This window comes from Chenopodium album, chromosome 6, assembly GCF_948465745.1.
Source record: "Chenopodium album chromosome 6, dcCheAlbu1.1, whole genome shotgun sequence".
NCBI lineage: Eukaryota > Viridiplantae > Streptophyta > Magnoliopsida > Caryophyllales > Amaranthaceae > Chenopodium > Chenopodium album.
In genome coordinates, this window is record NC_137839.1 from 77529588 (window position 1) to 77554618 (window position 25031).

Consider the following 25031-nt stretch of genomic DNA (forward strand, 5'->3'; position numbering starts at 1 on the left):
TTATTGAGACTGAACTGAACTGATTGGAGCTGAACAGAACTTATTGAGACTGAACTGAACCGAAATTAAAGAAATGTAAACGGACCCTAACTAGTAACTATCATAAATACGAAGTAAAACTCATATTCAATCTTAATTACTCCATACGAATACATGTAATTTGGGTGTTATAGTTTGAAGATCGGAAATTGATGAAAAGACGAGCACTAATCGGAAACGATTCTATTTTACAGGAAAAAAACAAGGCGTTGGTTAGCTGGTACAGTAGTATATTTCTTCCTCTGCTATCTCTTTCTCTCTCTCTTCCCCATCTCTGTTCACTGTTCTTAAGACTCAAATTCAAAGTCATATCCAATATTTTAATGCCAACACATTCTACAATTGAAGTATAAATCTCAATCTACTCTTTCTGTAATTCATCTTTGATTACTTGTTAACTTAATTAATTCATTCTGCTCACCTACCCACATACCTCAGGACATCTACCCTCCAAAAAAGATTATACTTTTCTGAAACCTTTTTATTTCTTCATTACCAAATTAATTGCTTGATTATAATCACCCTAAACAAGAACAGATTTCTTACAAAGTGGGTCCAATTTCAGTTTTCTCCCCACATTTTTTTTTCTGAACAATGCTGAATTGGGTACCTCAAAACCCCACCAAAATCAATTCTATTCTTTCTGGGTATTCCAGTTTAAGCCTTTAGATTGAAGATTCTTTGATTTTTTGACCTAAATTATGGCTCTAAAAGCTGATACAATCATTTTGGGATGTGGGGTTCTTTCATCATCTCATGATTTGGGCACTATCCCTTGTTTTGGAGGGTTGAAATTTAGGAAAGATCTTAAGAAATTAGGGAAGTGGGAGTGTTGTTGTAGTGTTTCAGGACAAAGGGCAATCACCCCTGTTGAAGATGAGAAGCCATTGAAGCCTGGGCCCACTGCTGCTGAACCTCAATCTTCTGGGGTGGTTCAAAGAACTGAGCATACTGGCTTTCATAGGGATTTGAATTCCCTTCCTAGTGAGTTTTTCTGCTGATTTTTGCTGTAAATTGTGTCGCTTTTATTGAATTTGGTTTGATTTAATTTGATGTGTATTTAATTTTATTATTATGGTTTTGTACCTGTGGATGAGAGTGTTGTTAGTTGAGATCTGGGTAGGATGAAAAATACAAGCTTTTTTAGGTTTTGCAATGTTATTGAATTTTGTGTGTTTATTTGAATCAATGAATGGTAGAAATTGATATTTTCCTGAAAATTTTGGTAATTGTTTTGCATGATGATCTTGCATTGTATGTGATTGTGATGTTACCTATTATAGATATAACCTGTTAGAGGTTGCGTGATTAGTTCTTGATAAACTGTGAGATATAGCTTGATATGGTCCGAATGAATCCTAAAAATATGGATGATTGAAGTGGCCATCCAAGGGTTAGACAACATGGCTGTTTCAAGGAATTGTTATTATTTTGGTATAACTTTAACATTCCACATATCTGATTGCGGTGCGTTTAAAAGGTTAGGAAGTGAATGCTTTTAATTGTGAGAGCCACATTGTGTTGCATTGGTAATTTGGTAGAGGATAATCTATGCCAACGAACTATGAGGTTTTCATCTGGCCCTGCAGATTAGTGCTTTTAATTTCATAAAGTGAGGGCAATGGTTACGAATTTAAAGGATCATTGGTTGGAATTGGCCATGCAATATCCCATGGCAATACATTTCTGCTATTAAGTATGCTCTTTACTTCATTTATTTCGGTTGACTAAATCTCAGTTGGTACAAGTTGGTTTATTAACTTGTCGAAGTAATGTTTCTTGAGTCATAAGCTTTAAAAGTTTTGAATTATTGTAAAATCCTTTCTTTGAAGCAATTAGTGGCTTAGTGCTATAGAGGTGGCTATCCTTGAGCATTTGGGTGATATTCTCTATAATCTATCCTCGTATATAACCCTGTTTACCTTATTGCATTTTATGTGATTGTGATGCAAGGAGTGTTTCCTGTTTTATTAACCCCGTATGATCTAGGAGTTGTGTGCTTATTCTAGGGGTGAGATATAGCTTTGTTTGGCCTTGGGTACAAGGATTGGATCAGTGTATCCATTCAAGGGTTAGACGTGGGCCCACATGGCTATATTTAAAAGTAATACTAGTATTAGTATTGGCATGGTGTCTGTTCTAAGGTTTGAAACTGAATAATTTTGGAGTGGAATGCTGTGTGTTGTGAAAGCCTTTTTGTGTCACATTGCCAGAGGCTACTTTGTTTCATTTCCTAATGCCAAGTGCCGTGCTTCTCTCCACCATAGAATTTTGTTTTGGACATTTTGTAGTTTTAGAAAATGATGATGTCTCTAAACATAAGGTTTACACCACCAGTTGGAATGCCCGTGATAAATTATTTATGCTACTTAGTCCTCCATCAAGATATGATTGAAATAATTTACTTTGTTGTCTGTTTTAACATAAGTGAAACATTCCTTTCTTGGGATAATATTTGGTAGTAAATCATAGTAATTGAACCTCCTTCAAGGTGTAAATCTCGCCCATTATATTAACTTACCAAATCAAATCAATTGATATTTTCTGAGTTGTAGAAGGCCTGGTACATATTGATCAATAAGGTTTATAAAGACCCAATGATGAAGGGCCTATATGGAATGATGGAAGGCCTATATGGACTGATGATGGACTGCTATGATTTGATGCCGCTTAAAACTACCCTTTTGTGATGCCCAACTATCACCTCAAATCCCCAATCGCTACTATACAGCAATTTAAAACCTTTTTTCACCTTCTCACACCTCTACAAGGAATGGGAATCAATGAAGATAACATACATACCTGGTAGTGAAGTGCCACCATCATGGATATTCCTTGTTAATTTACAATCTCATTGTCATTTCTTATATTTGTAATTTTTTTATAAAATAAACCATTAAATGATTACACTTGGGAACCTTTAGGGCAGTATAATAAGTTACCATAAAGTTAAAATTTTCAGAATAGCCAGTATATGACAATGTAACCTTAACGTGTTATCCAGTGTTTTTTATTCCAAGAATATCTCATTTCTTACTTGACGTAAATGATTCTAAATTAGACTAACAATATAAAATGGAGGGAGTAATAATTTAGTTAAAGCTAATTATGTATGATGTGCAATTGCTATTTATAAAGCAAAATTCTATCAATTCTACTTACGAATAAGTGTGCAAATATAGCCCTTTTGTGATAAATTTGCTATATTTTTCCACAAATTATAAGTTTAACTAAACCCAAAAAAAAAAAAAAAAAAAAAAAAGAAGCAATGAATATATCCTAAAGTAAATGAAACAAATGTTGCTCTAAGTGGTCTGATTTCTTGAGGTTATTTGTGAATTGTATAAGTAACAATGAATGAACCTACATTGTTTTTACCAGTGATATTTACTGCTCTTGTCTAGTTACTGTAAATCTACAATATTCTCCCTCTCCTCTGTGTATGCGTAAATAATTGGACGATTGTTATTAAATTATTTTCCCTGCAATTTAGTGGCTTCACTCTCATGGTTCACACTGATAAATTTCTCATTGCATACATGATGTCAACTGCAGAACCATTGTCTGCAACTGATCTCACTTTGTCTCGCAATGGTGGCGCAAAAGTCCGGGTTGCTTATCAAGTAAATGGTCATTTATTGTATTTTCATTTCATAATTAAATGTTAAGTTTTTTTGCTGATATTTCGATTTGTATACATTAACTTAGGGGATACCAGGATCGTATAGTGAGGATGCTGCTCTAAAAGCATATCCAAATTGTGAGACTGTTCCTTGTGACGGATTTGAAGCTGCTTTCAAGGTTCAACTTGTGTTCTTACCATTATATGGTCTGCCACTTGCAATATTAGTGATTTCTGTGCTGTCTTATCTGTTTTGCAGGCAGTTGAACTGTGGTTAGTGGATAGAGCAGTTATACCTATTGAGAATTCTGTGGCTGGTAGTATTCACCGCAATTATGATTTACTCCTCCGGCATAGGCTACATATAGTGGGCGAGGTTCAGTTAGATGTTAACCATTGTTTGATGGGATTGCCTGGGATCAGAAAAGAGGATCTAAAGCGTGTATTGAGTCATCCTCAGGTGCTTAGGTTTTATTTACTCCATACTAAACACAAAATGTAGTGGACTTATTTGAACATGTTTGCTAAACTCTTCCGAGAGGATCATTAATGAGGCATTCTTCAATTAGCGAGTATTCCTTCTTGCAGGCCCTTGATCAGTGTGAAAAGACTCTAAGCGACTTGGGCCTTATTAGAATTAGTGCTGCTGATGCTGCTGGTGCTGCACAGGTGGTACTCTAAAACTTTAATGGACTCTCAGTTGATTTAAGGCTGAAGATGTTCTAATGCTCAGCTTGCATTTTCTGACCCAGGCTGTAGCTTCAGAGCGTGAAAGAGATACAGGGGCAGTGGCTAGTGCTCGTGCTGCAGCTATATATGGCCTTAATATTCTTGAAGAAAGAATACAGGTGAATCCTCCCCCTCTCCACAAAAAATTACACAGTGAACATTCATTTAAACAGTTGTATACTTGTATATAATCTGTATCCATCATATTGATGTCAGGTAATTACATTTGTTTCATGTAGATTCAATGGTGGTAATGGTAGACTGGTAGTCTTCTGTCAACTTGGAATTATTGGATCCTTTTACCATACTTGCTTGTCCTCTATGCTTATCATACTTGATTGTATTTACTTTTGTTTTTGGAGTCATATAGGCTATGATTTTGTTTTGTAAATATCTGATGAATCATTGCAAACCTTATGGATGTGAAACCACCACTCATGCTTTGAATTTACTTTATTATGTACATATAGACCTGATTATGTAAAATAAATACTTTTAAGAACAGGACCAAGATAAGCTTAATATAAGTTGAATGTTGAACAGTTGGAGTAAGGTTGCAATGCCTGAGTTGCGGCATCAATTATGATCGTTTTCCTTGTCAATGAAACCTGACTTGTTAAGAATAGTGTGTTGTTGCAACTTGCAAGTGGTTTATATAAGTATATCTAATTAGCATGTCACGAGATTTGTATGTGCTGAGTTTGAATTTAATTCACTTTGTAAAAATGCTATCTTACTTCTGTCCAAACAACGTAAGTGTCCTAAGTTTTCAGTTTCATGACACACTTTGCAGGATGATGATGATAATGTTACCCGTTTTATGATCCTTGCAAGAGAGCCTATTATTCCGGGCACAGACAAGCCATATAAGGTATAGTTCTATCTCATCCTAATTCAGAGTAAACATAAGCTGTCTTTAAATTATGTGATAATACAAATTGAAGAAAGGATATTACTCCTACTGCCATTATAAAATCTTCAATGGCCGATTCGTTTCTTTTTTGAGTTGTGGTCTTGTTATCCAAAGTTACTAGTCAGGAATCAGGATGTTGATTTATTTATTTATTTATTTATTTTTTACCAAAATTCAACAAGACTACAGAGGTTGATCTTATGAATTTTCTTGTAACATGTGTGCTTCAGACAAGTATTGTTTTCTCTTTGGAGGAAGGTCCTGGTGTACTCTTCAAGGCCTTGGCAGCATTTGCCCTTCGTAATATCAATTTAACAAAGGTAACGGAACTTTTTGCTGTGAGTCTAATCACTGTAGCTCAGTTTTTACTCAGCTTGTTTATTTCCATGAGTGTTCAGATTGAGAGCAGACCGCAAAGGAAGCGTCCACTTCGCATAGTAGATGACTCAAATAAGGGGAGTCCAAAGTAAGTGATAAATTAAAGGCTTTAGATTTGCAAGTTATATCTTTGTTTGGTGGCCAACATTGTCATGCTGCAACAAGTAGGATAAAACTCATATATTAAGAAAGTTTACCCTATTTGAGTGTTTGACATTTTGAGTTGATATCCATATCATCTATTGCCTGTGGTGAAGTATAGAATTTGTTTGTTTTCCATCTGCAAATGACATAAGGGAATTCTCCCATTTTTCCTTGTGTGTGTCTGCAAATGACCAGATAAAGTTGATTATACTTTATGCCTTTATGGGGTAGTAATTAACTTCAGATCTCTAGAGCTTTGCTTTAATATGCCATCATTAGCCCATGCTGCAGTCATTGAAGTGCTCTAGCCTCTAAGTTAATATACTTTGAATTGGATTCTGAATAGTGGGTGCTATTGAAGCGTCTACATGGCTTATCCATTTTTTTGGCCACAAAATAAGTAAAGTTAGTGTCAAACTGGGTTCTTAGGGGTTTTTCAGCGGAGTATTGGATGAGGCTTTAAAAAGTAATACCTGTTAGAGTTATCTAGATGTAGAAATCAGCCTATTCTGTTCCATCTTAGACATCTTATTTTTCATTCAAGACCCCTAGTCCTCACTTTTTATTTGTCCTTGTCTGTAATAATAAGTAGGTGAGTAGAAAATAGGACTTTTATTTTAGTTCAAGGAGTGTATCCCTGGAAAGATATGTTGTGTGGAGACACGGATATTGTATGTGTCCAAGAGTTACTACTCTGCTATTTTTGAAGGATTTCCTTGTCTTTGGTCCAATATGAAGTGTTGGGTCGCAGTTTCCTTATCCATATGGCCATTTTTTAGTGTTGAAAATCCAATACGTTACTTGTAAAGAGATCAAATAACATTGGTGCTGGCAAGTCACCTGGACTAACTAGACTGGTTGTGAACTTCTGGGAAAAATTAAGAGTATTGCAAGCAAAGAAATGGAAATGAGAAATCTGCTTAGAGATACGTTGGAAAGAAAAGTAGGAACATTGGTGCCTTTGAGCTCAGTGGAGGAGATTTAGTAGTGTGAACAATGAGGGTTTTGGGGTAAACTTGTTTTAAGAGCTGCAAGGTAAGAAAGAATCCTGATATTTTCCTGGAAAATTGAAGAAATCTCAACAAAGTAGAGAATCGAAAGGATTGATATTTGCTTTAGAGGTAGCACCCTGGTAGAGCGTGTAGGCAAAAAAAATGTTCAAGGGTCTCCTGGGACGTGGGATGATAAAGGTCATCTAGTCATCTTCTGTCCCATTCTGTATCTCATCTAGTCATCTTATGTTCTATTCTCTATCTCATCTGGTCATCGTATGTCCCATTGTCTCTGATTCTACCACATCATTGGCATTCGCCATTAATAATAATGTCTGGTGGTGTCAATAAGAGATGAGATACAATAAGATAGGTGAGACAAGAATACGAAATAGAACTGGATCGCAATCAATCAAATAAATTTATGATTTGGTTTATAGTGTTGCTAGGATATTATTTTCCTGGGGTAGAGATGGAGGGTTGTGGTTGCCTTCAGACTTTCTTCAGCAATACTTTAGTTGAGCATTTTTCATCGTTGTCATTCTCTTGACTGTCTAATTGTTGTGCCAGATACTTTGACTACCTTTTCTACATCGACTTTCAAGCATCGATGGCAGCACCTGAAGCCCAATTTGCTTTGGGGCATCTGCAGGTCAGTTCTTATTTTGCGTTGTATTTATCAGATCATCATTTTCTACACTATTGACCATATTATTTCTGCTTCTGTTGCTTAAATGAATTAGCAGCTTTAAAATCCAAAACCATACAAATACTTATATGCTTCTGTTATTCATAATATCATGTATGAAGTGAGATAGGATGGAATGCTTGGTATTTATGCTTGGCTGTATTTCAATGATGTGATAAAAGGTCCTTTCAGATCTGAGGCATATTGTTCTCTCTTGTTGCAGGAATTTGCTAGCTTTCTTCGAGTCCTTGGTAGTTATCCTATGGATTGCCAACAACAGCCTAATTGATTAGTCATGCGAGCTAGATAAAGGTCGCCAATTCATTTTTCACCGCGTACATATGTTTCTCCTCATTGACGTGAGCTAGAGCTTGCTGATGCAGCTTATTTCTTGTCTCTGTGTATTCACTCCATTCTTTTGTTGCTTTTAAGGTTAAAAGCTTTTTTTTTTTTCCCTAAATTATTCTTATTTATCTATGTTTTAAAAAAAAACAAGTCCATAAGCTGCTGCAGGTCATGTTCAATGGGGAAGGCAAACAGGACTCCTTTAGAACAGGAAACTGTTATTAGCTTCCGAATATTTATTGAACTACTAATTGTACATTATTAGTTAATGACCACAGTAAAAAAAAAATGCAAATTATCTTTCTGTGAAGGTTTATTTTATATCCTGCTCAGAGGCTCAAAATCTTTTCTTTTTGGAAAACTGAAAAAAAAAAACAAAAAACAAAAAACAAAAGCTACTCCAGATGTAATAATTTTTTCCAGTTATATAAATAAATTTCAAAATCTTCAAATGAATTGATAATTTAAAGGAAAGCTGATGGTTTTAACTAGAGCTGTAAAAAGTTGACGCGACCTGAAACACCGACTCAAACCCGATTATTAACCAACCCATTTGGACCCGAAAAAATGGTGACCCAAACCCGACCTGACTCTACCTGAAACAAACCCTAGACCCGAGTTGACTCGAGTATGTGAGACCCGAACATGAACTGACCTGGAGATGACCTGACCCGAATGTAACCCGTAAATTATCGACTTGAACCGAATCCAACTTGAACCAAAATTGACCCAAACCCATTTTAACCCATCAAAACCCGAATTTAACTCGACTTGTTACTAACCTGACCTAAATTCAACCCGACTCAAATTTAACCCAACATGTTACAAACCCGACCCGAAATCCACCCGATTTGTTATTGACGTGACCCAAATTCAACCCGACTTGAATTTTACTAGACATAAAACTAACCCGACCCACAAATTCAACCCGATTTGTTACTAACCCGACTCGAAATCAACACGACTTGTTATTGTCCCGACCTAAATTCAACCCAAATTGTTCCTGACCCGATTTTAAATCACCTTAAATGTAATTTAGACCATCTTATTATTGTTGATCAAAGCATTATGTCTAGGGAGACCAAGTCGGTCCAGACCAACAAAAGAAATGAGCATCATCAAATTTAAGAGTTAAATATAGTATATATTTGTTGTATGATCAAAAGAGATAATTATCTTCCTAAATTATAGACTATAGTTCACTAGTGTAGGGAATAATTTCAAGCCTTAATCCCACTAGCTCGAACCCCACTGTGATCATACACTAAAGTACGGTGGCGTCCAAAAGGGAAGAAGATAGAGCAAAAGAGTCGCCAACAAGTTTTTAAGTAACTTGTAAACTGTTCACGAGGTGAAGGTTACACCCCTTAACGATCCAAGAGATCGTCAACTCCATAAGGTCATGAACCAAATAAGGGTCCGGGGATGATGGTACAAATCCAACCTAAAAAAGATTGAACCTGCCCTAATAATAGGCCTCTACTTTATTCTGCTCGTATTCACGTGCGCTTTCTGACTAACATACAATCAATAGGATTAACCCTAAACCTGTTTAATCTATGTTGGTTGATTATTAATGCACAAATAAACTATTATTGGCGATCACTTGAATTATAATCACAATTAACCTAACAAGATTATTAATACCTTATTAAGCGTGATTGCAAGTACCAATTCCCTTTAAACATGCATAAAAGGTGTGATCAAGCAATAAAGAATAAATATAATCAAGCAACATAATAAATAATCAACATCATGAATAATAAAATAATCATCATCAAAATAATAATAACAATAATATTCACAATCATCATAAATTATAACAATTATAATCATAATCATGTTCATGTTAATATTAAAGCATAATAAAAGTAGCAAGATCCTAGGCATGATACTAACAAGATTAATAACAAACCCTAGCATGTCACTAAGCAACAAAAATAAAATCTTTAACCCTAACATGATACTAACATGAATAAATATTAGGAAGAGAATAAAAGGCATCATAGCAATCATATTTAATATTAAAATTACCCTAGACATGATACTAGGAATCATAATAACAATATAAACATGATCTCTACATCATAATATCAATTAAACCATTAAAGTACTTACTTGGATGCCTCGTACCTCTTTCTAATAACAAAATACACGCGTTAGTAACTTCAAGGAAAATAATAATCAAAGCAATTAAATTAAATAATGGAAAGAGAGATTTGGGACCAAACCCTCAAAAATTAAAACCTTTCACGTCTAGGGCGAAGGCAACTTCGAATATGGCTAGGTGTTTCAAGATCTTGCGAATGCGGAATTTTGTATTGAAAAGCAAGAAAGAATATTTATTCTAAAGAATGCAAAAGAAAGAATGTTATTGAGAATTGATGAATGAAAACTTGTGAATGAAGAGAGTTGATTAAAACTAATTGTTGATGAGAATTCGTGAATGATGATTGTAGATGAATGAAAACGGAGTTTTTAATACGATATTTATAGAGAAAATCAACCAAAAAAGATAATTTAACAAAACAGAGTCTGAAGATCACAAAACAGAATTTGGCGCCAACCCTGGCTAGCTGGCGCCAAGCCTGGTTCCAGGAGCCAAGGTCTGGGGTTGGACGCCAAACTGGATTTCAATGCGTTTTCGAAAATCTGATAAATTTCCCGTACTGGTAGATAAAATAATATAATTTCTTCGAAAATGCTATTTGATCTTGATTAAAACTCTGAAAAGTCCTAATTGAATTAGGAATGAAAAGAACCTTCTAGAAGATTCTAGAAGACTAAAACCATTCCTAATTGCATTAGGAATGATAAATCATATTAGGCCCTCCCCTAGATCATTGGGTCGTACATAAAGCTCAAACCAGGCCCAGTTTAGTAAATTGGCCATAACTTCCTCAATATTCATCGGAATTGGGCTTATAATATATCGTTGGAAAGGTCTTTGCAATCCCCATCCAACTACACCATTATTGGACCCATATCATGGACCAACCAAACTGGATTGACTGTTTTCTTAAAATAAAGTTTTCCAAAAACAGAGAGAAAAGAAAAGAAATAAAACTTTCCGCAACACTAGACCTTTCCACACTTTCGTTTCATTAGATTATGATTCGATGTGAAAGGTACTCATCACCGGGTTTGGTTTTGGGGAGACACAAATGGGTGTCTACAACTAGTATATTGTCATACATATTATAGTCAAAGGAAATAATTAACTTGATTAAAATGATAATTATCTATTTATAGTTAGTTGAACCCGAATATGACCTGACTTGGAAATGACTCGACCTGATTGTAACCTGCAAATTATTGACTTGAACATAACCTGACTTGAATCCGGGAATGACCCGACTTGGAAATGACCCAACCTGATTATAACCCGCAAATTATTGACTTGAATCGAACCCGACTTGAACCCGAGAATGACCCGACTTGAAAATGACCCGACCTGATTATAATCCGCAAATTATTCACTTGAACCGAACCCGTCTCAAACCCAAGAATGACCCGACCTGATTCTAACCCGCAAATTATTGACTTAAACCCGAAAATTACCCAACCCATTTTAACCCGTGAAAACCCGAATTAAACCCGACCTATTGTTCACCCGACCCAAATGTAACCCGACCTGTTATTATCTCGACCCAAACCCGATAAGAAGTATGACCCGATCACCCGACGTGACCCGACTAAAGCACGACCCAACCCAAACCCGACCTGCATAGGTTATGGAATTAATCCGAATTGACCTAACCTAAGTTGACCGAACCACTCTTGCCGACCCAAACCCGACCCGTTTACCCGAATGGACAGCTCAACCCAAAATCTCCAAAATTTCTCAAAAAGCGTGTATATTAGTCTTCAATTTTGGAATTTTTTTACTTTTTTCATCCGGAAGTAAAAATTGCTAAAATGTTTACTGTGGTCCCTAATACCCTCTGGGAGTCCAATTGGCTGGGTGGAACCATCCAATTTGCCTTTAAACGGCCAATTTACCGATTTACAACTTGCGCCGATTTCAATAACTCAAGTCTACCACAAACATATATGACATTATATAATGATCATATATGGTTCCAAACGGTATTATATGACCCTGAGATGTATCCACTATAATCTAAAAGCTTTTCGATACTAGGCGCCGAAACCTCCAAAATTTCTCAAAAAAGTGGATATTAGCCTTAAATTTTGGAATTTTTTGACTTTTTTTCGCCCGAAAATAAAAATTGACAAAATGTTTACCATGGTCCCTTATACCCTCTAGAAGTCTAATTAGGTGGGTGGAACCATCCAATTTGACTTTAAAGGGCCAATTTACCGAATTACAACTTGCACCGATTTCATTTATTCAAGCCTACCACGAATATTTATAACAACATATAATGATCATATATGGTTCCAAACGACGTTATATGACCCCAAGATATTTCTCCTAAAATCTCAAGTCTTTTCTACACCGGGCCTCGAAACTTCAAAAATTTGTCAAAAAACGTGGATATTCACCTTCAAAAATTGTCGAAATGTTTACCATGACCCTTAATACCCTACGGGAGTTCAATTGGGTGGTTGGAGTTATCCAATTTGCCTTTAAACGGCTAACCTACCGGTTTACAACTTGCACCGATTTCATTCACTCAAGCCTACCACGAACATTTATGACAACATATAATGATCATTTATGGTTCTAAACGGCATTATATGACACCGAGATGTATCTCTAAAATCTTATTTCTTTTCGACACCGCGAAAACTTCAAAATTTCTAAAAAAAGCATGGATATTAGCCTCCAATTTTGGTATTTTTTGACTTTTTTCTAACGGAAATAAATATTGTCGAAATGTTTACCATGGTCCTTAATACCACCGGGGAGTCCATTTGGGTGGGTGGAACCATCTAATTTTCCTTTAAACGACCAATTTATCGGTTTACAACTTGTACCGATTTCATTAGCTCAAGCCTACCATGAACATTTATGACAACCAATAATGATAATATATGGGTCCAAACGACATTATATGACCACGAGATGTATTCCCTAGAATTTCAAGAATTTTAGACCCCGGACCTCGAAGACTCCAAAATTTCTCAAAAAGTGTGGATATTAGCCTTTAATTTTTGAATTTTTTGACTTTTTTTGCTCGCAAATAAAAATTTCCGAAATGTTTACCATAGTCTTTAATACCTTCCGGGAGTCCAATTGTATGGGTGGAACCATCCTATTTGTCTTTAAACAGCCAATTTTCCGATTTACAACTTGCACCGATTTCATTATTTCAAGCCTACCACGAGAATTTATGACAAAATATAATGATTATAAATGGTTCCAAACATCATTATATGACCCCGAGGTGTATTTCCTAGAATCTCGAGTCTTTTCGTAAACGGATCTCGAAACCTCTAAAATTTCTCAAAAAGCGTGGATATTAGCCTTTAATTTTGGATTTTTTTTTTTATTTTTTTCTCCCGAAAATAAAAATTGACGAAATGTTTACCATGGTCCCTAATACCCTCCAAGATTTCAATTATGTGGGTGGAAACATCCAATTTGCCTTTAAACTTCCAATTTAGCGGTTTACAACTTGCATCGATTTCATTAAATCAAGCCTACCACGAACATTTTTGACAACAATAATGATCATATATGGTTCCAAACGGCATTATATGACCCCAAGATATATCCCCTATAATTTCAAGAGTTTTCGACACCGGGCCCGAAATCTCCAAAATTTCTCAAAAAGTGTGGGGACATTAGCCTTTAATTTTGGAATTTTTTGACTTTTTTCGCCTGCAAATAAATATTGCCGAAATGTTTACCATGGTCTTTAATACCCTCCAGGAGTTCAATTGTGTGGGTGGAACCATCCTATTTGTCTTTAAACGGCCAATTTTCCGATTTACAACTTGCACCGATTTCATTAATTCAAGCCTACCACGAGCATTTATGACAACATATAATGATTATAAATGGGTCCAAACAGCATTCTATGACCCCGAGATGTATCCCCTAGAATCTCGAGTCTTTTCGTAAACGGATCCCGAAACCTCTAAAATTTATCAAAAAGCGTGGATAGCCTTTAATTTTGGATTTTTTTTTTATTTTTTTTTTTATTACTTTTTTCTCCCGAAAATAAAAATTGACAAAATGTTTACCATGGTCCCTAATACCCTCCTGTCCAATTATGTGGGTAGAACCATCCAATTTGCCTTTAAACTTCCAATTTAGCGGTTTACAACTTGCACCGATTTCATTAAATCAAGCCTACCACGAACATTTATGACAACAAATAATGATCATATATGGTTCCAAACGGCATTATATGACCCCGAGATATATCCCCTATAATTTCAAGAGTTTTCGACACCGGGCCCGAAACCTCCAAAATTTCTCAAAATGTGTGGACATTAGCCTATAATTTTGGAATTTTTTGACTTTTTTCGCCCGCAAATAAAAATTGCCAAAATGTTTACCATGGTCTTTAACACCCTCCGGGAGTCCAATTGTGTGGGTGGAACCATCCTATTTGTCTTTAAACGACCAATTTTCCAATATACAACTTGCACCGATTTAATTAATTCAAGCCTACCACAAGCATTTATGACAACATATAACGATTATAAATGGTTCCAAACATCATTCTATGACCCTGAGATGTATCCCCTAGAATCTCGAGTCTTTTTCGTAAACGGACCCCGAAACCTCTAAAATTTCTCAAAAAGCGTGGATATTAGCCTTTAATTTTTTTTGACTTTTTTCTCCCGAAAATAAAAATTGACGAAATGTTTACCATGGTCCCTAATACCCTCCGAGAGTCCAATTATGTGGGTGGAACCATCCAATTTGCCTTTAAACTCCCAATTTAGCGGTTTACAACTTGCACTGATTTCATTAAATCAAACCTACCACGAACATTTATGACAACAAATAATGATCATATATGGTTCCAAACGGCATTATATGACCCCGAGATATATCCTTTAAAATTTCAAGAGTTTTCGACACCGGGCCCGAAATCTCCAAAATTTCTCAAAAAGTGTGGGGACATTAGCCTTTAATTTAGGAATTTTTTTACTTTTTTCGCCCGCAAATAAATATTGCCGAAATGTTTACCATGGTCTTTAATACCCTCCAGGAGTCCAATTGTGTGGGTGGAACCATCCTATTTGTCTTTAAACGACCAAATTACCGGTATACAACTTGCATCGATTTCATTAACTCAAGCCTGCCACGAACATGTATGACAACAGATAATGATTATGTATGATTTCAAACGGAATTATATGACCCCGAGATGTATCCCTTAAATTTTCAAGGCTTTTCGACACCGGGACTCGAAATCTTCAAGATTTCTCAAAAAGTGTGGATATTATCCTTCAATTTTGGAGTTTTTCGACTTTTTTTCGTCCGGAAATAAAAATTGCCGAAATGTTTACCATGTTCACTAATACCCTCCAGAAGTCCAATTGGGTGGGTGGAACCATCCAATTTGCCTTTAAATGGCCAATTTACCGATTTATAACTTGCACCGATTTCATTAACACAAGCCTACCATGAACATTTATGACAACATATAATGATCATATATGGTTCCAAACGTCATTATATGACCCCGAGATGTATTCCCTAAAATCTCAAGGCTTTTTGACACCGTGACCCGAAAACTCCAAAATTTCTCATAAAGCGTGGATATAAGCCTTCAATTTTTGATTTTTTTGACTTTTTTCGCATGCAAATAAAAATAACGGAATTTTTAACATGGTTCCTAATACCCTCCGGGAGTCCAATTGGGTGGGTTGAACTATCCAATTTGCCTTTAAACGGCCAATCTACCGGTTTATAACTTGCATCGATTTCATTAAATCAAGCCTACCACGAACATTTATGACAACATATAATGATCATAAATGGTTCCAAACGGCATTATATGACCCCGAGATATATCCCCTAAAATTTAAAGGCTTTTCGACACCGGGCCTTGAAACCTGCAAAATTTCTCAAAAACGTGGATATTAGCCTTCAATTTTGGATATTTTTTGACTTTTTTTCGCCCGGAAAGGAAAATTGCCGAAATGTTTACCATGATCCCTAATACCGTCCGGGAGTCACATTGGGTGGGTGGAACCATTCAATTTGCCTTTAAACGACCAATTTACCGGTTTACAACTTACACCGATTTCATTAGCTAGAGCCTACCACGAACATTTATGACAACAAATGATGATCATATATGGTTCCAAACGGTATTATATGACCCCGAGATGTATCCCCGAATTTCAAGACTTTTCTATACCGGGCCCTGAAACCTCCAAAATTTCTCAAAAAGCGTGGATATTAGTATTCAATTTTGGAAATTTTTACTCTTTTCGCCCGGAAATAAAAATTGCCGAAATGTTTATCATGGTCCCTAATACCCTCTGGAAGTCCAGTTGGGTTGGTGGAACCATCTAATTTGCCTTTAAATAGTATATTTACCGATTTACAACTTTCACGGATTTCATTAATTCAAGCATACTATGAACATTTATGACAACATATAATGATCATATATGGTTTCAAACAACATTATATGACCCCAAGTTGTATCCCCTTAAATATCAAAACTTTTCTACACTGGGCCCTAAAACCTCGAAAATTTTCAAAAAAAACGTGGATATTAGCCTTCAATTTTGGAATTTTTTGACTTTTTTTCGCCCGTAAAATAAAAATTGCCAAAATGTTTACCATGGTCTCTAATATATTTCAGGAGTCCAATTGGGTGTGTGGATCCATCTAATTTGCTGTTAAATGGTCAATTTACCGGTTTACAACTGGCACCGATTTCATTAATTCAAGCCTACCACGAACATTTATGACAACAAATAAGGATCATATATGGTTTCAAACGGCATTATATGACCCCGAGATGTATCCCATAGAATTTCAAGACTTTTCGACACCGGACCTTGAAACCCCCAAAATATCTCAAAAAGTGTGGATATTAGCCTTCAATTTTGGAATTCTTTGACTTTTTTTTGCCCGGAAATAAAAATTGCCGAAATATTTACCATGGTCCTTAATACCATACGGGAGTCCAATTGGGTGTGTGAAACCATCCTATTTGCTGTTAAACGGCCAACCGATTTTCCTGTTTACAACGGCCAATTTAATTAACTTGCACCGAACCCGACTTGAATCGAAATTGATCCTAACCCTTTTTAACCCGTCAAAACCCAAATTTAATCCGACTAGTTACTAACCTGACCTGAATTCAGCCCGACCCGTTCCTAACCCGACCCGAATTTAACCCAACCTGTTACAAACCCGACTCGAAATCAACCCGACTTGCTGTTTACCTGACCCAAATTCAATCTGACTTGTTATTGACCCGACCCGAATTTTACCAGATGTATTACTTACCCGACCTAAAAATTCAACCTAATCTGTTACTAACCCGACTCGAAATTAACACGACTTGTTATTGACCCGACCTAAATTCAACCCAAATTGTTCTTGACCCGATTTCAAATCATCTTAAATGCAATTTAGACCACCTTATTATTGTTGATCAAGCATTTTGTCTAGGGAGACCAAGTCGGTCCAGGCCAGCAGAAGAAAGGAGCATCATCCTCAAATTTAAGAGTTAAATATAGTATATATTTGTTGTATGGTCAAAGGAGATAATTATCTTCCTAAATTATAGACTATAGTTCCCTAGTATATTGTCATATATATTATAGTCAAAGGAAATAATTAGCTTGATAAAAATGATAATTATCAATTTATAGTTAGTTGAACCCGAATATGACGTGACTTGGAAATGACCCGACCTGATTGTAACCTGCAAATTATTGACTTGAACATAACCTGACTTGAATCCGAGAATGACCCGACTTGGAATTGACCCAACCTGATCATAACCCGCAAATTATTGACTTGAACTGAACCCGACTTGAACCCGAGAATGACCCGACTTGATTATAATCCGCAAATTATTAACTTGAATCGAACCCGACTTAAACCCGAGAATGACCCGACCTGATTCTAACCCGCAAATTATTGACTTGAAACGAACCCAACTTGAACCCGAGAATTACCCTAACCCGTTTTAACCCGTGAAAACCCGACCTATCGTTCACCCGACCTGAATGTAACCCGACTTGTTATTATTAACCCGACCTAAACCCGATAAAAAGCATGACCTGACGTGACCCGACTCAAGCATGACCCAACCCGAACCCGACCCGCATAGGTTATGGAAATAATCCGAAATTACCCGACCCGCATAGGTTATGGAAATAATCCGAATTGACCCGACCCACTCTTAATCGACCCAAACCCGACCCGTTCACCTGAATTGACAGCTCTAGTTTTAACCAACTAGAAAACCTGTTGAGGTATAATGCGTTTTCAGGTCCGGAAAAATAAAATAATTGTCGAAAGCTTTTGGTATGTTAGGGGGTGTATTCCATGACTTACAATGTTCTTTGGAACCATATATGGTGAGCTATGACTACTAATCGATCACATAAAAAGGCACATTGTAGCCTTGAATTAATTGAGGAAGATGTATACGTAAGCAGTTATATCGACAAATTAAAGGCAAAGTGGATAGTCCAAAGTCCAAACCATGGATATAATTCCGACCTCTTTTTTTTATTCCAGGATAGAAAAACCAAAAATGATCTAAAACTGAAGTTTATAATACATGAAATCAGATCAATTACGATATTTTGTGGTTTGGACATTTGGTGCGGAAAACTCTTAGGATTGTAGGGAATGCATCCTTAGATCACATAATATTGTTTGAAACCAAATAACCATTTATGTGCTTCATATGTGGCATCAATCTGATACACTGACTATGCAAAACATAGCTCATATACATTAACCCACAATTGTGGTAGGCCATATGGTACTCAAGTCCAACTTATTTGCATATTAGCATATGATAGTTGGCACTAGAATTCTCATACATATATAAACCCTTAAAGATCAGATACATAGCTAAAGTGGAGAGACATTTATTTATGCAAGCCGGCTATCCATAGAAGAAACTGCTTGGAAGTCGATTTCGATCACTTCAACTCCTTGAGGAAATCTTGATTGTCAACAAGAACCTGCAAAAAATTAAAAATCAAGGAAACGCTGAAATCAGTACCTTCCCTTCTCACTTTGCAAATTTCTCATTTCATGTCATCAACCAGAAAGGTGCAGCTAAGAAACAAGACTAAGGTGCCTAATTTTGCCTGCCATAGTACTTTGTATATATTTATTCACCAAGCAGAAAAAAAAAATATAGATGAGCAATTCATTATCAACTACATCCATAGTAAATTCTCTTTTAACAAAAAAAGGATAGTTGTATAACAAATCAATCCAATATGATTTGCAGTAAGTAGGATTTTTCGAAGGTAGAAAATGATTTTAAAAGCTCAAAACTTACAGCTACAGTATACAACTTAATGCAAGTTTGGATTTGGAATTCAGGTGTATTCGTCAAAAAGTTGGATGTAAAACAAATCAATCCAATAATCCAATATAATACTACCAATTTTCTGATCTGCTAGTTCAGGTGGAGACATTTTAGGCCCATGTCATGATTGATACGGAGTATATCTAAATTTTGGGTGTAGTTAAAGTTATGATAGAGTTATTTTGGGTCGGGTATTACTTTGGGTCTGCTTTCCAGGTATAAGTAAAATAAAGGAGACGGCTTACTTTGAGACCTTGCATTGATGTGCTTACACAAAAATCAAAGATGACTACGCATGCATATATTGAGTTTTAGAAACAGTTCTACCCTACTTGCTTGTAAGAACAGAATAAGGGCAGTGGCACTCACAGTTTTCCAGCCATCTGGGTCCAGAAAAGAGACAATCTTAGTGTTAAGCCCGGGAACAGGACCAGGTTGTCGGGTGATCTTTCCTCCAAGTTCTTGGTGAACCAAGTTGACAACCTCAGCACTTTTGTAGACATCATCAGTACCAATAGCAACCTATTCAGGATAACAGATTCAGAATATCAATAATTATAGTAAAATCACAAATAACATGATAACTATGAAGGCGTAAATTCACACAAACCTGTGCGTATGCATTTCCCTTGGTATACTCAGTCACACCATAATTGTAAGTCAACTCCAGAACAGTTGTCTCCTCTTCAGGGGCATACCCCATCATAGCTATGGTGTACTTTATAAAAAAAATTATAGAACAAATTAGCAAGATCCTAACAGGAATTCATGAGTAATAGGACTAGAGCTGCATTAGAGATTCGTGAATAAATAATAGGACTAGAGCTGCATTAGAGATTCGTGAATAAATAATAGGACTAGAGCTGCATTAGAGATGTGTGACTAAATAATAGGACTAGAGCTGCATCAGAGATTCATGAATCATGAGTAAAAGCTTAGCATACCTTTTGTTCAGGTCTATCAGTTTTCTTAACTACCTTCATCCCCAGGGCCTGCAATTATAAATTTATAAGAACAAAAAGTTCCTTAGTAAAGATTGGTAACCAACTAGCAAGTAAAATCAAACTAAACCATCAGATGCAACACGCTTTGTTTGGATAGCAAAGAAGGAAGGAAAGGAAGGGGAGGGAAAAAGGAGGAAGGGAAGGGAAAAGAAAGGGAGGGGGAGGTAAGCTCCATTTTCCCTCCAAATCTCTCCATATTTGGAGGGATTAAGCTTATCAAAGAGAAAGAGAAAATGGATCCTTCCCCTTCCCCAAACAAGAGAATTTGTCTCCCTCCCATTCTCTTCTCTTCTTTTCCTTCCATTTCTTTCTATCCAAACAAGTGAGAGTCTATTTTTATGTGTGTGGGCTATATGGCTATATGCATCAAGCTCTTTCTCAGAGTGGCCTTACGTTGACACAATTTAAAGTTGTAAAAAATATAAGAAAATACAAGGATTCAAAAAACAGCACAAATAAAAAGGATTTAAAAACGACATACAGAACTTGAATGATTTTATGTTCAGTGCATTGCGCACAAGAAACAAGAAGATAATTCACAGTATGTAATAGTTGGCCAAAAGTGAGGGATAGATACTTTGAGTTTTTGACATCTAGAAACAAAAATTCTTCACGATGACGTGATTTTGAAAATTCTTGCAAGCACAATGAAACCAGCACAAATAAAAGCCTTTAAATACCTTTTCATAGAACTTGATAGCACGCTCTAGATCACCAACACGAAGCATTACTTGGCACAGTGGTTCAGGAGTTGAACTTCTCTGAATCAGCTCAAAGACGTAACCAGTAGGATCCTTCACGAAAGCTATCACAGTTGATCCTCCTTTCACTGGGCCAGGTTCTCTGGTGATGGTACCACCCTTGGCTCGGATGTCTTCAACCATTTTGTAAACCTGGAAGAAAAGAAGGTTATAAATCAGGTTCTAAAATTCATATTGAACCTCCATGTAGACAAATGTCACTTACATCTGGTGTAGCAATTGCAAAATGTCCAAACCCTGTCCCAATATCATAATGATCCACTCCATAGTCTGTAGAGGCCAATATAAAACTACAATGTTAGTATATAGAGACAATACATTCATCTAAGAGTAATAGGTTTCCTACTTGGACACATGGTTAACAATCTCTATACGATAACTAAGGATTCACAAAAGGAACTTCTAGGTGCTAACAGCTAAGTCTTCCTTCAATAAATTGACAAGGCAGGCTGTGATCAGAAAAATACAATTCCAGCTGAAGAATAATATCTAAAAGGATTCTAAACCTGAACCCACCTCCTCTGAAGTAATCCAGAGTTACACATAATAGTAGCATGGAAGTAAAGGTTTATAAAAATCAGACATATAGTTCACTGTTTAGTGTTTACTCACTGTATGTTAGTTCCACTGCAAAGTGGGACTCCTCTGGGCCAAACCCAAGAAATGCATTGGAATATTTCTCCTCTGGAACATCTCGCTTCCTCAGCAGCTTCATTCCGAAACATTCTGTGTAGAACCTGACATGTGAAGGGAAAAAAATGAGATCTTAATTACACGAGACACTTGTATCACAAATAATCACTGCTGGAAGTCTGTCAAGTGCATACTTAATGGTTTTGTCAAGATCTCCGACACGGTACACAACATGCAGAAATCTCCTCTTATCTTTCTTTGGGAATTCCAACAACTCTACATTAGGTGCAGCAGCTCCACCCTCGGCCATTTCCAAATTGTTGCAACTTAGCTGGGAAAAAAGAAAGACAATTATCAAACAATCATAAATGGCAACCCCTCTTTCCACACATAAGAGAAAAACAGATAAAAAGCCTCCAATAAACTCTAGCTTATTAACTTGATAAAGAATCTAGACCAACAATAGCATATAATTCTTGATATATAAAAACTATCAGCAATGATAGAAAAAAAAAAAAAAAATATCACAGAAAAAAGTCCAATCAGTATCTAGTGGATTCTCTAATATAAAGCTAAATTAAGCTATTAGCACCACGAACATACACTAAACTAGTAAACCATGTGAAAATTGTGAACAGAATCGACGACTACTACAGACTCAATTTGCAATGCTAACAGATTTCTTCTTATAAAATCTAACAGATGGGAAGATCATCTTGTATGCAAAGTATTGAAAAGTATATACATCAAGAGAAAGTTTTACTCAATACCGAAACTTTATCATCAATCACACAACAATCCAGCATTCATTCCATCATTCACCAAGTCTCAAGTGGCAAATAAGTAAACGATGTTACGCGTAACTGATAAGTTGAGAAAATGCCTTCCAAGTCCCACTTAGTAAAACCACAAGCTAATTCAAAACACATAATACTACAAACCAACTTTTCGTGCAATAGAACTGAAATTGCACAGCATCTCAAGACTAAGACATCATCCTCAATCCAACACAAGAAGCCAGAATTAAAACATCATTCTCTAGTTCTCAAAAAATTAAGAGATGAGCAATATACCGAACAACACAATTACTACAAACACATATCTCAAGCGATTTCGATTAAATCGTCATGTCCGGGGTCTCAGGAGGTCAAGATGTACACAAATTTATCCCTAATTGATTAAGGCTAATTGCGATGATCCCAACATAGGATTATGTAAGGTTCCTTTAATGGCTATAACATAATTTTCCTAATGTGTTTGTTATAAGGCAAGGTGATCGAAGGAAAGGAAATTACATTTAAAACACCCAAGTCATTTAATTTCACCCAAAAAAAAAAAAGGGTATGTGTAATAAAATGTGCTTTAACCTTGAATCAATTTATAGGCTTGAAATCATATAATTTGTACTAAATTAAATTACTAAGCAAAAATAAAGTGAACATCCAAATGCAAGTTTGATTCTTTATATCAATTTGTCAATAAATTGAACCTAGCATTCTAGCAAATAATCCTAAACCCAGAAATATAAACAATTAATTAAGAGACAACAATGAACAAGAATATAAACCCAGAATTTCTAGGAAAAAATGGTGTCACAACTTTACAAGGTTGAATTTTTACTACTATAAATACATGCAAATGCATAAAAAAGGATTTTTACACAGAATACAACGAGAGAGGAGAGAGAAAATACCTGAAAATTGGGAGATGAGAAGCAGTGACAGAAGAAGAAATACTATGATCAAAATTACAGTTTCAAGGGATTTTATACACTTCCAGAAAAAAGCAGATATGCTCAAATTTTCGGTAAGACAGACGGGTGTATTAAGGATGAGTCAACATTTGGATTTGTACCATTACCATGATAGTATGATGGTATCCCTCCGTTTTAGAATAATTAACATATCCGTTATTAATGCGGAGTACTTTGTAATACTTCCTCCGTTTTTAAATACTTACTCAATTTGTATGCCGATGCTAATCTTTGATTACTAATATTTTTAATTATCAATAAGTATAAATTCTAACAATTGAAAATTAATAATCTATTAATTGAGATTATTCCAACAACAAGACTATATTTTTTCTTATGTATAAATTACAAACATTAGTCAACAAATGAATAGTGCAAAAACTAGAAATGGAGCAAGTATTTAAAAATGGAGGGAGTAGTGATTTACTAGTCGTTGTCAATTATAATAGTGTATTAATTATCTAAATAAAAGAAAAAATATTAATTATTCTAGAATGAAGGAAGTAACAAAATACAATAAATATTGAACAAAGTTTCATATATATTAGAGATTTTAGAAGAAATGTCATGATATGAATTATATACCCTTCATGATTGTAATTCTAAAAATTGAATAGAAAATTAGAAATGATGTTTCATGTGGTAATTTTTTATGTTGTTTTTATTGAAAAATGAAAAAATTTAAACGACTGTTTCGAGTGCTTGCTTTCGGTCGATATTTAGACTTATGTGTGTCGGTTATTTGCTTAAGTTTCTTGAGCTAAAGGCCTACAATTTGGCCCAGAGTAAGGAGTAAAGGACCCACCACAAAAACATGATTTTTTTTTTTTTTTTTTTTTGAAATAAAAAACATGTGTTTCACAGTTTCGTAATATATACTACGTATATATTTTTTTCACCAAAAATAATTCTTTTGGGTGTTTCACTTGGCTCATCCTTTAAGCTAATCTGAATTTAAGGATCAGTCTTAGGTGGTAGATTCCAGTTCAGCTGAGTAGTACATACGCTCGGGTGCTCTTACATTAGTAAAAATCGTTAAGTGAGGTGTATGATAGAATTTGCGACTATTTTGCAAATTTTATTATTTTGTATAGATAAATCGACAATTTGGTCTAAAATCCTATTATACAGTAGTACGTCAACTGAAGTGTATGACAGAAATTGCGAGTCTTGTAAGTTGTAAGGACTAATAAGGCTTTTTGTGTGTGTGTGTTTTTTTTAAGGGTATTATTTGCCAAGAAAGAAATAAAAGGTTTTTTATTTTTATTTAATCGCAATTTACTGATTTTATATGCTCTATATATGTCCAAAACCCTGATGAGTCTAGCACTTTTGGAAAAGTTACATTTGAATGAGCATCTTGTTCTTTTCGTAGCGTCTTGCGTTTGAACTTTGTGGTTAAAATCGTGTTCACTTATACCCGAGTCAAGTAGTGAACCCTCGCATCAACCAAAAAAAAAATTATACTTTAATTTGTATGCAGCATCTGATTCCAAAAGGCCATTATGCTTGTTGCCACTTCTGAAGAAATATACCTTATGCTTATGTACATAATTGTTCTACAGTTCAGAAAA

General features: G+C 35.6%; 2 protein-coding genes across 2 annotated transcripts; one reads left to right on the plus strand and one right to left on the minus strand.

Annotated features, from left to right (window-relative positions):
- Window positions 1-221: 221 nt before the first annotated feature.
- On the plus strand, window positions 222-8171 carry LOC145635395 (arogenate dehydratase/prephenate dehydratase 1, chloroplastic-like). The gene is made up of 11 exons (XM_081686676.1): window positions 222-1023; window positions 3595-3662; window positions 3748-3840; window positions 3921-4121; window positions 4250-4330; window positions 4414-4509; window positions 5184-5261; window positions 5534-5623; window positions 5702-5769; window positions 7388-7469; window positions 7729-8171. The coding sequence occupies exons 1-11, from the start codon at window positions 741-743 to the stop codon at window positions 7792-7794; spliced, it is 1206 nt and encodes a 401-aa protein (XP_081542802.1). The 5' UTR covers window positions 222-740; the 3' UTR covers window positions 7795-8171.
- Window positions 8172-18632: 10461 nt separating this feature from the next.
- Window positions 18633-23585, minus strand: LOC145636440 (lactoylglutathione lyase GLX1-like). The gene is made up of 9 exons (XM_081688002.1): window positions 23398-23585; window positions 21899-22035; window positions 21684-21808; window positions 21277-21341; window positions 20991-21203; window positions 20251-20298; window positions 19917-20024; window positions 19676-19828; window positions 18633-18950 (listed from the first exon to the last, which is right to left on the minus strand). The coding sequence occupies exons 2-9, from the start codon at window positions 22012-22014 to the stop codon at window positions 18909-18911; spliced, it is 870 nt and encodes a 289-aa protein (XP_081544128.1). The 5' UTR covers window positions 22015-22035; window positions 23398-23585; the 3' UTR covers window positions 18633-18908.
- Between the last annotated feature and the right edge of the window lie 1446 nt (window positions 23586-25031).